General features: G+C 24.1%; 3 protein-coding genes across 12 annotated transcripts; all 3 read right to left on the bottom strand.

Annotated features, from left to right (window-relative positions):
• LOC122854642 (kinesin light chain) lies at positions 1-7898 on the bottom strand. Of its 10 annotated transcripts, none has more exons than XM_044155479.1 (9): positions 7601-7726; positions 7454-7528; positions 5942-6308; positions 5702-5861; positions 4905-5620; positions 4631-4834; positions 4492-4503; positions 4243-4359; positions 2487-3940 (listed from the first exon to the last, which is right to left on the bottom strand). In XM_044155479.1, the coding sequence occupies exons 2-9, from the start codon at positions 7495-7497 to the stop codon at positions 3809-3811; spliced, it is 1752 nt and encodes a 583-aa protein (XP_044011414.1). In that variant the 5' UTR covers positions 7498-7528; positions 7601-7726; the 3' UTR covers positions 2487-3808. The 10 variants fall into 10 exon arrangements, with proteins under 10 accessions (XP_044011423.1, XP_044011424.1, XP_044011422.1 ...); XM_044155480.1 differs by having other exon boundaries at positions 7454-7525; positions 7601-7725; XM_044155488.1 differs by lacking the exons at positions 2487-3940; positions 4492-4503 and adding an exon at positions 1-1889 and having other exon boundaries at positions 7601-7898.
• Positions 7899-9040: 1142 nt separating this feature from the next.
• Positions 9041-11919, bottom strand: LOC122854643 (eukaryotic translation initiation factor 5). The gene is made up of 4 exons (XM_044155490.1): positions 10858-11919; positions 10588-10776; positions 9510-10496; positions 9041-9097 (listed from the first exon to the last, which is right to left on the bottom strand). The coding sequence occupies exons 1-3, from the start codon at positions 11917-11919 to the stop codon at positions 10362-10364; spliced, it is 1386 nt and encodes a 461-aa protein (XP_044011425.1). The 3' UTR covers positions 9041-9097; positions 9510-10361.
• Positions 11920-12055: 136 nt separating this feature from the next.
• LOC122854648 lies at positions 12056-16825 on the bottom strand. Its single transcript, XM_044155493.1, has 4 exons — positions 16589-16825; positions 16253-16446; positions 12445-12772; positions 12056-12363 (listed from the first exon to the last, which is right to left on the bottom strand). The coding sequence occupies exons 2-4, from the start codon at positions 16272-16274 to the stop codon at positions 12324-12326; spliced, it is 390 nt and encodes a 129-aa protein (XP_044011428.1). The 5' UTR covers positions 16275-16446; positions 16589-16825; the 3' UTR covers positions 12056-12323.
• Between the last annotated feature and the right edge of the window lie 183 nt (positions 16826-17008).

Below are 17008 nucleotides of genomic sequence, written 5' to 3'. Positions count from 1 at the left end.
TATGTTTTTTTTTTTTTCGAAAGATCAATTACTTTATATTTAATTTTGTTTGTTTTTTTTTTATTATTAGCTTGATAATAATATCAGCACTTGTTGACGATGTGATAGCCAACTATGACAAAATATTATTACGCGCACAACTAGATACACACCCTCTGGGTATGTCCACTATTCCAACAACCCCCTACGGGGCATATTGATCGACCTACTTCCCTCGATTTAATACCCCATATAATCATCACCCCAACATTATTAGTACAAAAATTTATATAAAATACTATATTTCAAATATTTACAATCAAAATTAAATTAGCCAATTTAATATTGAATGTGAAAATTATTTTTTTATAATAAAAGGAAAAGGAATTTATCAAAAATTGAATAAAACAATTTTTTAAATGGTTTATATATTTTTGTTTTTTTTTTTCTTTTATTTCAAGTATCTTGAAAATATTTGAATCATCATGTTTTACAAGCTTGAAATTATTTATTTATTTTTTTGTATTTTAAACAAAAACTTACATTATTAAATCATTAAACTTTGTTTTACACCTGAGAGCCAAAATCTGCAATTTTATTTTAATTATTTAATTGCAGTAAATATTTAAAAAAAAAAAAAAAACGAAAAACAAATTGTCACATTAAAAAAGCAAGTATATATATATTTTTTTTTTGCAAGATATGTAAGTGTATCTCAAACGGTGCAAAATTTTAGTTTAATGATAATAATAATTTGTAATGTTTTTATTAATTTTATCGAATTTGGTAATATAAAAAATAACTAGGCCTTAAAACTGTCAGGCGCACATGCAGTACGTACTCAGTATTATTATTTAAAATATTTTATAATTGCTTATATTTTTAAATGCAAAATGCACACTGGATTTCATCATTTAAAATAATAAATTGTGATGACAAGGAAGGTAACGAATAGTACAAAGTCACGAGCTTTATTTATTTTTTTTTTTTTACGATAAATCAGTTAATCACAATTTTTATTATGTTTAGTATTGATTACTCGGTGAATTGCATCAAATTAAATAATATTAAATAATTTAAAAAAGAAAAAAAAAACAAGTGTAAGATAATTGCCAAATAAATATGCAATATAATATTTAAACTTAAAAATAAATATTCATTCACAATTTGTGGATTATTTTTTAAATGTTTTTTTCAATTTTTTTTTGTTTATTCCACTTTTTATTTAAATTTTCACAATATTTCAAAGCTCAATTTGTATTAATTACAAAATATCAAATTTTATGGGTGATTTATTGTAATTATCACCCAATTATTTTATTCTTTCATGCAGATAAAATAAATAGGATTTTCATGAAAATTACAATAAACTTAAAATAATATTAATGCACAAAAAAAAAGTTTATCACTTCTTTATATTATATATAAAAAAAAGTACCACTTCAAATCTTGATATTATTACTTCATCACTTAATTAAAATAATTTTACAACATTTAAAAAAAAAAATTATTCAAATTCATAATAAACTTATCAAAAATTTTAAAATCAATTTTTTTCATAATTTTTTACTTCATTTGTTGTTATTGAAATATTTTAAACTATAATTTATTTATTTTTTTTTCTTATTAGTGTTTGTTTGCTTGTTTTTTCTTTTTTTTTTTTTTTTCATTCTTGTAAGTAGTGTTGGAATGTTTAAACAATTATTCATAAGGATCAATAGGAATATCAAAAGAATTTTTTTCCCTAAAATTTTAAATAGATAAAAAAAAAATCGCTGTTTGATTTTTTTTTTCTTGTCGTGGCATCATTATTTATTGATTGGCTGGATCGGAAATTTTTTTAAAAAATCACTGTTCCATTATCCTGTTCCTTGTGATAACTACTGTGCACGAACTGGATGTTTTCGATCCTGAAACAAGAAAAAAATTCGCGAAATCTACCAAAATGCATATTGTTTTTTTTTTCTTTTCTTAATTTTTTTTTTTTAATATTTCAATTATTGGCAAAAGGAAATTTAAATATTTTTGTGCCAGTAAATGATATCTTACTTTTATAAATAATTATTTTAATAATCAAAAAGAAAAAAAAGCAACTTTGATTATTTTTTTAATTTAAAAAAGTATGATATGTATTTTGGACAATAAAAAAAATTAAATAAATAGATGCTCAATAAACAAACAACACACACATACACACAAAACAATAATAATTATTTTTTATACTATAAAAATTATTAACACAAATTTTAGCAAATTAATTAACACACAGAATTTTTTTTTTTCAAATATAAATTATATTTATTTATAATAAATATTTAGCATCTTATTTCGTTAGTTTAATACACATATATATATATTCCTACTGTGCGGTACAAAAAAACACTCATAATATATAATAATTAATAAAATAAAATATAATAAATTAAAAAAAGAAACGATAAAATTAAAACTACAATTACGCACCTGCAATAAATTGGATTTATTTTGATTCCACGTCAACTTGATAATGCCATATCTTGATCGATGATCATCATCATCATCATCATCAGCTTCATCCATAAATCCTAAACCCGAAATCGCGATACTCGAATAAAAGCAAATAAAAAAAAAAAAAGTTAAAATAACGACAACGAGACACGAGAACAAACGTCAATAAACTGATTTTCTTTTTTTTTTAGATTTAAATTTATTTAAAATAAAATAGTTAAAAAAAATTAAAACACAATAATAATTGAATGGAACAATATAATTTTTATATTTTTATTATTTTTGTATAAAATAATTTATTAATTGTATTGCATTATTGAATATTCATTAAAGTATCAAGGCACTATGCAAGATTCGCGATTAATAATTTTTAGATTATTCTTTTGTCAATGACTGTAAGCTTTAGTTTTTTTATAATATTTAATTTAAAAAAAAATTATCACTTTATAATTGTAAGTAGATAAATTAGAGACAAAAAAAAAAACATTAAAAAAACGCGAAAATATATTTTAAAGGTTTTATTAAAAATATTTTTAATCTATTATTGAAAATTGTATTTATAAAAAAATTTTTTTTTTATTAATAAACTAGTTGATTTAAAAAAAATATAGTAATTTAATTTTAAATTTTTCTACAATGCAGTGAGTGTAAATATCTTCTTAATTGTTTTAATAATTATTTTTTTATTATTATTATTTAATATTTATAAATATTGTTTTTATTCGTTGGATTTTTTTTTCATCATTAATTTTAACAAAAACACTGATGAATTATTATAATTTTTCTTTTTCTTTTATACCTGAGTTGTGATGACAAATAAATCTAAAAACTCAAAGTTACTCTCAACATTTATTTGTCTCAATAAATTTAATCATTCTAATTATTATTTTCATAGAAATTTTTTTTTTCTTTCACAATTTCTCTTTTCTTATCAAAAACAAAAAAACATTTTAATCAAAGATTCGTTAAAGAATCATGCAAGAGTCTTAAATGCAATAAACAATTTATCAAAAATAATTATTCACAAAGCACCTAATACATTTTGTTCTATTTAATTTTTTTTTTCTTCTTCAAATTCTTTGGTAAATGTGTTGAATACATTTTATTTATTACTTTGCTGATATAAAAATTTAGCATTTCTTTTGTTATTCAAATAATGTATTCTTCACAATTACATAATAATTAAATTTAATTTAAAAAATCATTAATTACAATTAAAAAAAAAAAAAATATTAAAATACTTTCTCAGTGTTTATCATTGTGAATGAAAAAAAAAAAAAAATGTTATCAACACTTTGAATTATAAATAAAGTTAAAAAAAAATATTTCGAGAACGATAATTTTACGTGGTGGATGATGAATGAATACCGAAAACGTGAAAAAATTTATTTTTAAAACCGGGTTTATTAGTACTAGCGTCGTTGTGGCTGGATTGTCCTTCGTGAAGTGCCCTTTGTACCATCGGCATGGAGCCCTGTGATCGTTTGTTGTGTCGGAATCATCAGATCGAACAGGGACACAATTTACAATAAATAATAAAGAAAAAAACAAAAGAGAGAAAGAAAAGAGAGATAGAGAAAAGTAAAAAATATATATTTAAAAAATAATAAATAAATAAAAGACGACTAAAATAGTGTTTGTATATATATACTACATGACATGCGGTGCGACTAGTTTTAAAATTATTATTTTTTTTCCATTTGATAATTATTAAACACATATTGTGATTTTAATGATTAATTATTATTAATAATTTTAATTATTACATCAACTCACCTCGTCATGTGTTTCATGTTCGCTATTTGCAAGACTTGAACGTGAACCACGTCTTGTTGTTCCTTTTTCATCTCCAAGTATTTGTGCTACTTTTGCTTGTTTAACAAGATTTAATGCCTGAAAATAGCAAAAATAGAAAATCATTAATTAAACGATCATTTATATATTTAATATTGAAAATTATTTAGTTTTTTTTTTTTTTTTTGATGATTCAATTTTTATTAGCAATGATTTGTTTTAGCAACTTACCTGCTGCAAGTGCTGCGTGCAATGATAAAAAAAAAATTGTGCAATTGTTAAAGAATAAAAAATAAATGAATGATAATAATGATTCTCATTTTTTTTAAGCAATTTAGAAATATAATATAGTATTTGTTTTATAATTTACCTCTTTTCTTGATCTAAGTGCACAATCTTCAAGTGTTTCAGCAGCTTCGTATTTACCCTGTCTTCTATAAAGTGCACCAAGATTTTTAAGAGTTGTTGTTACAGTTGGTGAATCAACTTTGGCAGCTTTATGCCAACCACCATACTCTCCATATGGTGCATTTTCTAGACATTTATGTTTATTTTCTTCTCTTTCTTCAGCAACCTTAAATATTTTTTTTAAAATCAATATTCGTTTATTATTAAATTATAATAATTGAATTAAAAGAACAAACCTGCCAAATTGGTTTATTATCACCATCAATAGCACCAAATTCTCTTTCATGAGCTCTTGTTAGTACTTGTTTATAAAGTACTTCAGCATCTTTATATTTACCCTGTTTAAGATAACAAGATGCAAGATTATTTTTAGTTTTAGCAACATTTGGATCATCTGGACCTAATTTAGCTTCATATATTTCCAATGCACGTTGATAATATCTTTGTACTTCTTCATATTTTCCTTGATTTTGACATAATAATGCTAAATTATTAAGTTGTTTAGCAACATCTGGATGATCACGTCCAAGCACTTTTTCACGTATTTCTAATGCACGTTTACATAATGGTTCAGCTTCTTTATATTTACCACGTTTACCATAAAGTACAGCAAGATTATTTAATGTTGCTGCAACTGCTGGATGATTTTCACCAAGTGTTTTTTCACGTATTGCTAAAGCATCATTTAATAAATTTGCTGCTTCTTTATATTTATTTTGATCACGATAAACAAGTGCTAATATATTGAGCATTGTTGCAACATCTGGATGATCATGACCAGATGTTTTTTCAAGATCTTCAAGTGCTTGTTTACACAATGGTACTGCAACTTCATAACGTCCTTGACTTGCATATTGTATAACTAAATTATGAAGTGTACGTAAACGTGCTGGTATTTCATATCCAGCATTAACTTGTTGAGCAAATTGTGATGGTGGTGTTGGTGACATTGCTGATGATGATAATAATAATTAATTAAATACAATACTTTTTTTATATAAAAATATAATATGATAAATAGATTTGAACTTACTGTTTCGTTCATCTGCTTCATCATCAGGAAATAAATCAACAACTGGATCATCTTTTGGTCTATCTTTAGCATTTTCATCATCAGCTGGAGGATCTGGATCATATTGTCTCATATTATCCATAAAATCTAAGTGTTTTTTATCTTCTTCAAGTTGTGCAACCTTTAAAAACATCAAACATGAAGAAAATTATCATTCATTTATTATAGAAAAATTTTGAGATAAATAAAAATAATACTTACAGCTTGTTCACTGGCTTGTAATTTTTGTTGTGTACCAGCAAGTTCATCTCTTAACCATGCATTTTCTTGACAAAGCCTTCTAACTTGTGTTCTAAGTTTTTGTTTTTCTGCTTCAACCATTTGTAAATGACTTGCAAGTGCCATCATAACTTGTGCCTCACCCAAACCAAGTTCAATCATTTCAATATTTTTACCAATTAAACTTGATTTATCTCTTGCTTCTGGTGCATCCTGAAGTTGAAGACCTTGTAAAATACCACTATGTTCAACTCGTAATGCTTCAAGACCCTGAGCAACTGTTCGGGCCCCAGCTACAATTTCTTCTTGTGTCATGGCTGTCATTCTGCCAATAGTTTCAATTTTTTTGCTGTAAATAAAATTTAAATAATTAATATTATATCAACAATTTCAAGTAAAATATTAAATGATAAAAATGATTCAACTAATGAAAAAATTATAATAATTTTAAAAATAGCATCAAGGCAATATAGTTTATCTAGATCATGTCTAAATTCAACTATATAATTGATAGAAAAAATTAACAAAAATAAAATTAATGTCACACATTATACACGAGACAGGCTAGTTGTTTTTTATTTCTTTTTATTTTTTCATTTATAAAACTTGTATCAACCCGGCGACCTTCTTTAACCGGAAACTAAATTTTTTTATGATTTAAACCATAAACAATAAATAAAATCAACACATCAACAACACACACACACACACACACACATACATAATATATACCAATAAATAAATAATATTATTAATTTTATTATTGACAATATATTCGAGAGAAATTAAGCACTTACCCCATAACAAGGGCTGCGCAAAAACTCTGTAAAAATACGTATGTTTGTATCGTAATCGAAATGGCTCAATACTTTCACGACTGCGCAATGATAGTAATTTAAAAGAAATAATTTATTTATTTTTTTTCTATCTATCTATATAGACTACCCATGCGACAATGGATACGTGCGTTTTTTATCCCTTTTAACTTTTAAAATGAACATTAATTTATCATTAACATTATATTAATAAAAATGAAAAATTGAACAAGTTTTTTCCCTTCAAATTTGAAGGACAGATGATTGATTCAACAATACTTGCAAGCCTTGACTGTCACTTGAAGACCCTGAAGTATTATTTCATTTTTTTACCTTTTTTTAAAGAACAATATTAATATCTTTTCTTTAAATATTTAATAATATTCATGGTTTATTTATTTGAACAACTAATGAATAATAATCAATAGCATAATTTAGACTTGATGATATTTTTTTAGATTAACAAAAATATTAAATTATAAAAGCACATGGCAAATAAATTACAACACATGTTTAATAAATTCATAATATTATTTTTTTTTTGATACTGTCATCTTGATAAATAAATTAATCTACTTGATTAATAAATGTTTCTTTAATTATATTTTTAAATTGTTGAATTAATTATTTTTTAAATGACATTAATGATAATATTAATTACTACTTACGATAAACTCACATTCTATATTCATTAAGTGTCTTTGACATATCAGTTATACCCATTGGTAAAGTCAAACTATTTCCGGTTTACCTACTTCCATAAAAAAAAAAATGGAGTAAAAAAAATAAAATTAAAAAAATATATATCACATGCAAACCCCCTTACCAAGAGAATTATCGATTTGTCTGACAGTCTGTTGAAATGTCTAGACATTAATAATGTATATATATAAATTGTTACACTCAAGTCAACTTGTTTTATAAATTTTTTTAGTTATATATTACTTAATTTCTTCTCGAATAAATAATAACTTACTAACAATAATTATTAACTTTTTTTTATGTATAAAAAATAAATATATATACTTATTATATATCACTTTATTATAAATAAATATTTAAATTATAATAATTAAACTACTGGGGGAGTAAAATAAAGTCACGACGTTTTAGGGATTTATTTCCTCACTGAAAATGCTACAAGGGTTTCTGGTGCAAGCAAGTTATTCAGAGGGTTGATATTTGCGCTTGCGCTTTTTTTTTTTTTGTTCATAAAATACACGTTATTTAAATAATAATAATTGAATTATTATATATATATGTGTATTATTTTAAAAGAATAAATCAAGATACTAAAATGATGCTTTGTTGTAACACAAATAGAAAAAATAATTTAGAAAGTTTTGAAAGGCAAGTTTATTAATTTAAAATGAAGAATTAATTTTCCTTTTTTTTATATACATTTCTTTCTTTAAATATTATTATTTATTTGTAATTTTTTTTTTTACTATCAAGTTGAATTTATTTAGTTTTTTTAAAATAATATTATATTGATTTATTGTTGATTTATCTGGTGCAGTGGCACACAAATACTCTGATCAAACGGATATAAACGACTTTTAACGATGTTGATGATTCATACCATGACGAAACTAAAACCTACTGAAAAAATATCATGCTGCTGTTGAAAGATATGTATACAAGCAAGTGCAACAAACAAATAAAGAAAAAAACTTGACAAATTTTTGTTTTATATTTTTTTTTGCGTTGCGAATCTTTTTCGACCCCTTTGGTATGCAATTTTTTATCTTTTAAAACACGTGGTGATATAAATAGATATTGTCATGTGCAAGACAAAATTATCTTTAACATGAAGAAATATATTTTTTTGAATGATTATTATTCCCACAAAATTTAACTTGATATTATTTTAATAATTGAATGAAAAATTATAATAAAAACATTCACAGCCAAAATAAAAATAATATTGTGATTTGTTTTATATTTTTTTTCTTCACAAGATTAAGATTGAAATGGAAGAAATAATAATAAAATTATGTCCAGGTGGAAGATGGTCATGCTCAATGATTTTTCGTCATGGTACTCGCGATATTTCGCGGAAGTTTAAATTAAAAAGGATAAACATCCTGCTACACCTGTTTAATTAAAAAAAGGTGTGGTGCTAGATCCATATAAAAACAAAATAAAAAAAATATTATTCAATCAATAATATAAGCTACAAACAAATGGAGTTTAAAAAAAAATAACAAATATTGCTAGTACAGTGTTTGTGTGTATTTTTTGTTTTAAATAAAATTCAACTTACTCGTCAGAACGTTCCAGGAAGAAGTCCCTCGACAATCATCAATTAATCATTCCACTTCTGTAAATTAATAAATTATTAAAATACCACTATGAAGAATTTTTGTTTACAGAATTAATCAAGTTTTTTTTTCTTTTTCTTTTGAAGTAATCAACAAAGTTGATATCCACCTACACACTGATCAAGTGAAAGAATGATTTGATTTAATTTTTTTTTTTTGTTATCGTTAAATTGCTTGGACAGTAGTTTAATAATTAAAAATAATAATTAAATATAAAATTAATAATTTGTTGTTACAAGGTAAAACAATAAAAGAAATAAAATTAAAAAAAAACTATTTAATGTTCATGACACAGGGCAATGACAGAATAAAATGGCGAAGTTTGAGACAAAAAAAAATACATTATTTTAACGCCTACACAAAGTTATTTTTTAGTGTTATTATAAATTAATTAATTGAGTATTTATTTACCTTGATAAACAACACTGAATACGATATTCTATTGATTAATTTATTATTATATTTCAAGTGGATAATATAAGAAAAAAAAAAAATTATTATCAGAGTCTTGTCGTCATACGATTGTAAAAACACTGATCAGTGTCATTGACAACAGCGCTGGTGGTGAATGATTCTTCAACTAATCTATCCGCCATTTAATACCGGGATAATTCAAATTATTATTTATAAAATGAGTTAAACATAATTGCGATAAACCATATTTATTCATACAATTAATCAGAGAAGCTAATACAATGGAAAATATTACACCAATTTTTAATTATTCCAATTATTATTATTGGTTTGTTTTTTTTATTATATCCTACAAGTATTTATTCTTTCAAATAAAAAATAATAATGTAGAGAAAAAAAAAATAAACGGAAAGGCAAAAGAAAAAATTGATACATTAAAATTGTAATTATTACATTAATTTTAAATGTAAATTTGAATGAAAGAAAAAATAAACAAATTAACATATTATAAATATGTTGAAAAAACACACAATTTAAAAATTAAAAAAATAATTAAACTAGAAAAATTAATAATAATGATTTCGCATATTTTTTTTTTGTGGAAGTGTATGCTTGTGTCACATAAGTGGACTTTTTTTAATATATATATTCATTTTTTTTTTGTTTAAATAATTGTGTGAAATTAATTTAGACTTTTTTTTTTTTCATTTTAAATTCTCTATCATATGATTTTAATCGTATGTCTTGATGTGTTTTGAGTAGATTATTAATTATCGTAGTCCGGGGATAGTTGATAAGCAAGTTTGCTCCATTGTGATTTAGATAGTCATTTTAATTATACAGATAAATTTAAATGGCATCGATATCAAAATCACCCTCATCAGAATCATTGTCAACTGGTTTTTTTGGTGCTTGTTGTTGTTTTTGTTGTTGTTGTTGTTGTTGATCTTTTAATGGTTGTTTGGCTCTGTCATCATATTCAATCTGTAAAAAAAATGAAAAAAGTTATTAGTAATTATTTTAAATATTACAAAAGTGGTATTGTTTTATTGTTGAATATAATTATTAAACAAACCTCAAGATCATCATCTGATTCTGAATCTGATTCAGATTCTTCTTCTTCAGCTTCTTTAAGCCATGTTATAAATGGAGCAGCTTTTTCATGAATTTCTTGTGATAAATCTTTTGAAACAGTGTTTCTACTGATATTATTAGCCCATTCGAAAAATGCTTTTTCTTCAAGAATATCAGCATCATAAAAAAGCTAAATAAATGAATAAAAATAAATTAATAAATTATTGTAAATTAGCTTTAATAGTAATGTATATATTTAAATATATATTACCTTTAAAATACCAATAACTTTTGGCATAAGTTTATCTTTATGTAAAGCAATAACTTGTTCAATACCACGAATAAGATATTTTTGTGCTTTTGGATCATCATGAGTAAAACGAAGTAATAAAATACGATGTTTTTTAACTTGTGCACCAATATCAGCATCAAATAATAACTCAGCCAAAACTAATGGCGCTTTTGTTTTAATTTCAAGACGTTCAGCTTCAGCAAGTAATTCTTTACCTTTATCTTTATCTTTTTCTTTATCCAATTGTTTAGTATCACGACGATTTTTAACAAGTTTATAAAATATATCCATTCTTTCTTTTTCACTTTTTTCAAGATCATCACTTAATGTCATACCTTTAGCACCATCAGTTAAATCTTGTAAACGTGCACGTACAGCTTCTTCCGAAACATCAACAGCCCAATCATCATCATCATCATCTTCATCTTTTTTTTTTTTAATAATTCTTGCTGATTCAACAACAATATTTGTTGTACTTTTATCCATATCATTATCTGGTGAACCAGAACGATCACCATTAGTATCACCATTAGTTTTTTTTGATCTTTTATTACGTTTACCTTCAGTTAATGAGCTACCTTGTGCTGCTGGATTTAAACTTGGTGGATTTTTTAATATATATGTATTTAATTTATGATTTGTTTCAAGTAATCCATGATGACCACATGCTTTACAACGTTGTGCAATTGTACCTTTTTTAGCACTTATTATTAAATCAGTTTCTGGATTATCACATGCTGGACAAAGTACATATTTACGTATAAAACCATCAAGTAAATCTTGTAACTTTGCTGCTTCATGTGAACCATTAACAATAAAACGTTCATTTTTAAAATCAAATTGTGTTTGTGCACCAAGCTCACAGCCAAAATATTTTGTTGGATATGTTGCTGGACGTGCAATTGCTTTAGCAACTTCAACCATATTAACAATAACTGTTTTAATACCATTACCTTTACCTTCAACTTTAGCTGATATACGAGGCATTTTATAACGATAAAATGCATCTGTTACACTACGATTAACATTTAAACTACCCATGATTATGCTTTTTTTTTTTTCTTTTTGTATCTAAATTTTATCCAAATTTTATTTATTTTATCGATAAATTTATTATTGACGTTTTTAAACTTTTATGCACCCTTGCCAAAGGGTACAAGTTTATTATTAATTTTTATTTTATTATATTATTTATATTTTTCCCTTTTTTTTTTCTCTTAAAATCCTTGTTGATATTACTTGTTTAATCAAGCTGATAATAACATTTGATATACTTTTGTATTATTTAAATTGTTATTATTATTAAATCTTGATGAGACAGTTTGATTGTCACGTTTCGATTTTACGTTCATTTGATTGCTACCTTCAGATGCTTTATAACGTATCGAATATGAGTATTTCAAATCGATTGCGGTTTGGTCTACCGCATTACCTAATAACGACAGTCACGTTTCCCTAAATGGCTGAAGTTTTCTATGTCTGTTACTGTAAATAAAAATATATATTCATAAAAAAAAAACAATTTCAAAATACGAAAACATTTTTTTTATTAAATAAGATATTTACCTGGAAAATTTTGACGTCCTGTGCTTTGGCAGGACCAAATGATTCAAGAAACGTTGGGTGGTATCTTGATACGGATTATGCCTCTGTCTAGTGGGCAAAGGGGGATTGTCCTCAATGATCATACACGCTGCTGATTCGTATCTTTTTGATACAATATTTAAACACCAAGTCGATATATTCGACAAAGGTGTATCACAAAAATAATAATCACTATTATTTAATGAGATTATGGTGATTTTTTTATTTTTACGATGTCTGGACAACGTCCTTCCACCGCCACCACGAATAAAATACGTTCCTTTCCCTCTGGATGATATCCTGAATGTTTCTGTAACAATAAATATTTTATTTTTTATAAAATTTGTTGACAAAAAAAACAAAAAAATATATTTTTAACTCACACAAGGTTAAACATATCAAGTAAATTTATAAAATAAAAAAAAAAAAAAAACTAATCAATTAATTCATTTATTCGACAAGATTTTTCCAGTTTTACTTATACAATATATTTTTAATTTTTTAGAAAATAAAAAACGTTTATTATTTATACGGAAATTAAATGCCAATGACATTCAGACAGTTATCAAAATACCAAGGAGTAATTTTTTCTTTATTTTTTTTTTATAAACCAAATAAAATAATAACAACAAAAGCGAATCGTTATTATTTCAATTATTTTTATTCACTTGGTTTATAAAAGTGCTAAAGACGAAGTAAAAAACAATATTAAACTGAAAAAATAATTCACGGTTATGTACATTAGTCTTATTGAAAAATTCAATAAAGTAAATAAATAAATAAAAACTTTTCAAGTATAGCAAACTGTTTGACATACTATTAAAAATTCAATAAATAAATTTGTTTTTCAACTTTTAAAACTCATCCACTTAAATTATTATTATTATTTTATAAAACAAATAAATAAAAGTTGAGCATTCTATAGACATTGAAATAATATAAAATTCTATGAGGAAATATGATTCTCTTTTTTTTTTTTTTTTTTTTTTTTTTTCATTCAATTATGCATGTATATATCGCAACAAGCACCTGGTGAAAATCGATTTAACGTCACTTTATTAATCATACCGTCACAGTAACATATGGATAACTTAAAATTCATTTCACGTACAATCGATAAGAGTATCTTGAAAATAAAAAAAAAAAAAAAAGAATAAATAAAAAAACTTACCTTGCATCAATTGACACAGTTTTATTATTTCTCTTTTTTTTTTATTTTTTACGTTCAAGAAGATTATTATTTTAAATTAAATTAAATGATATTGATTTTTAAGAAAAATATAATTTTATTTAACAAATAATAATAGCGATTATTAAAGATTAATTTTGATGAGTATAGAGAAAATAAAAATGATAGAATTGTGATTGGTTTATTGATTACCCATTGGATATCGAAACAAAAAAATAAATCAAATGAACATTCATCAATTAAGATAATGAAAAATGTATATTTATTTTTTTTAAATTTATTACCTGCTCGACGTTGACGCATAAGTCGTGTTTTAATTATTAAATTTATGTAATTAGGTAAAATTATATTGTCCAGGACCCTGAAGGTCCCTGAAAAAATAACTTAAAAATTCACAAACGAAAAAAAGATTTTTATTTTAACTTGGCCTACGACAATTAATCCAAAAAATATTTTCAAGAATTTTAAATTCTTATTATTATTAACAATTAAAATCACTTTTAAATAATTAAATAATATAATTTTTTTATTTATATAGTGATGATTAAATTGACACGATAAAATAATTTATACTATGCTGTTTAAAACACATACGACAAATTGGAAATTCAATGCTTTACTGAATTATTTTTGACCAAGTGGTATATCAAGCCAACCTGCGCAAAACATTTTACTCCAAGAGCGCTCGCGCGAGATAGAAAATAAAATATATATAAAAAAAAAAAATACCACATCTTTGTCCCTACCATACTGAGTAAGACCGTGTGATATTTTGTGTATCACCCCCTTGGGTGTTTATTGATTGCGAATGCGCAGTATCATTTTTATTAAATTCTCAACATTTGATATTATTCAACAACCTACAGAGATAAATAAAAATACGTCTAACAATCGACCAAAACCACCACAGTCAAGGTTGAAATATTTTTTTTTCAACTGATTTACTACATTTTTTTTTTTTACTATTCATTTTATTATGTGACCTAGGTCAAGTATAGAGCTAACTCCCCTGTAACTTGAAAAATTCACTTTAATTATTTTTCAAATTAACAAATAACTTGTTTTAGCAAAAGCTATTATTATATTATTGAATTTTTCATTTAATAAACTTGATAATTGACTTTTTGTTTGTAATATTATAAGAACAAGGAAATGAAAGTTATAACTTGAATCAAATACTTGTTAAACACCCTTTCTAATAAAATATTTAAATGCTGTAATTATGATAATTTTTTTTTTACGTAATAATTATATTTGTCAATTAATCAATTTAATATTTAAGTCAATGAAAATATTATTTAAATAATTTTTTAAAATACATAACAATAATACTTTAAATAATAATAAAAAAAATTAAACAGCTATAATTTTGTTATTTCATCATCATGAAATGAAACCTCCAGATGTTATGCAAAGGTCAAATATCGTTTACATGAAAATGAGTTTCGTAATAATCTAAAAAATAATAAATCAAATTAAACATTGTTGGTTGTTGTTGTCGGTTTGTTTTTTAACTTATTTATAAAATTTAAAGTGCATTGATCGATAAATTAGGATCAATGAGAATCACTGAGTGTCAATTTACATGTTGCTATTTATGATACACATTGCTATCGAGTAGAGAGTAGAAACTGAGATACAAAATGGTGAAAGGGTCAAAAGAATACTTTTAAGTTAAGCCAGATATACCATATAAATTTAGCTCAAAATAAAATTAAAAAAGAAGTTTCTATTAATATTGTCACAAAGAAAATTACAGTAGTTTTACTATTATTATTTTTTTTTTCTTTTACTTTTTGATATATAAAAAACGCAAATGAGGTCGTCTGGTACTAGCTGAACAGAACAGTCTAGAATTCATCTTGACTCCGAAATAATTCTAGCCATGACAAAATAACATGGATTTTAAAATGATTGCAAGTTTTTTTTTTTTGTTCAATCAACAGCAAACGTTGCTTTGTTAAAATAAAAATAAATAGAAAAAAATATAAACGCATCACGTAATTTGATTAGATTAGATACACCAATGTAAAAAAAAAAAATAACTGAATAACAAAATTTTTTCCTCATAGAGTTCTAACAGGAAAAAATTATATTTTAAAATGCAAATAAAAATGCATATAAATTATGACTTATTCAAAGTATAAAAAAAAATAATCACAATTAAAGAAAAAAAAAAAAAAACAATAATAAATTGAAAATAAATTGATAAGTCTTGTTGACCAAATATTTGTGTTAATTAAATGATAATTCAATGATAATGTCAACAAAATATTTTTTAATATATAAATTATTTCACGAGGTTAGTTATAAAATGGCTGTACACAGTTGGCAAATATTTGTTGATAAATAAAATATGAATACTATTTATCCAAGTTAAAATAATAATAATAATTATTATTAAATTGATAAATAAAATTATTGAGCAGCTGGTGTATATTGATTGTTGATAAATAATGAATATTGATAATGATAAAATTGAGGAGTAGAAAGAGTAGGATGGATGATTAAAACGAAAAAAAAATATATGGATAAATACATAGAAGCATTGAGTGTTAGTTTCTTATCAAAATTGAATGTTTAAATAATTTTCTCGCTCACCTTGACGACGAAGAAAAGTCATATAAAATGGTAACGCCCTGCTGGACGACCGCCTTTTAGCGTGAAATAAAATTTGAGTTGATAAACCCAAAAAAAGGTTGATAATTTAAGACAGATGAATGACCCTCGCGTTATAAATAATTATATATTTTTTAAATATTTTTTTTGTCTTATCGCTTTCTGGCTGGTTGGCTCTGAAATTACGTTCAACAAGACACATATTTTTTAACCTCAATTATAATTTGTATTTAGTTGTTAATTTTACTATATTCATTTTGTTATTGTTTTTTTTTTTCTTTTATTTGAATAAGGGTATTTAATATATTGATAATTTACCTGGAATTATTAATTTTTATTTTTGTAAATGATGACGAAATGGCTGCTTTGATTACAGTTGATTAAAGTGGTGTGTTAGCTCTGAGTTGGCTAAAATGGATGATTTTATAATTGCGGTAGAGAACGTGGTTCAGAGAGAAAAAATATATATGTATATATTTCTACACACAAAAATAAAATATACACTTCTTTTAACCAGGAAGGCTCACGCTTGTGTGTTAAAAAATGGTTAAATTTTTTTTTTTTTTTTAAGGTACCACACACACACACACACACACACAAAAAACTACATAAAAATATTGCACATGCGCGAAAATAAATATACACCAAACTCCATCTATGAGATACGGATATTATAATTTTACAACTATGGGTGGGAATATTAACTATTAATTTTATCTGTCGGTAATTCAGCCGCCA

This window comes from Aphidius gifuensis, linkage group LG4 (assembly GCF_014905175.1).
Source record: "Aphidius gifuensis isolate YNYX2018 linkage group LG4, ASM1490517v1, whole genome shotgun sequence".
NCBI classification, from domain to species: Eukaryota; Metazoa; Arthropoda; class Insecta; order Hymenoptera; family Braconidae; genus Aphidius; species Aphidius gifuensis.
The sequence above is the reverse complement of the archived record's forward strand: the minus strand, read 5'-3'. Positions and strand labels throughout refer to the sequence as shown.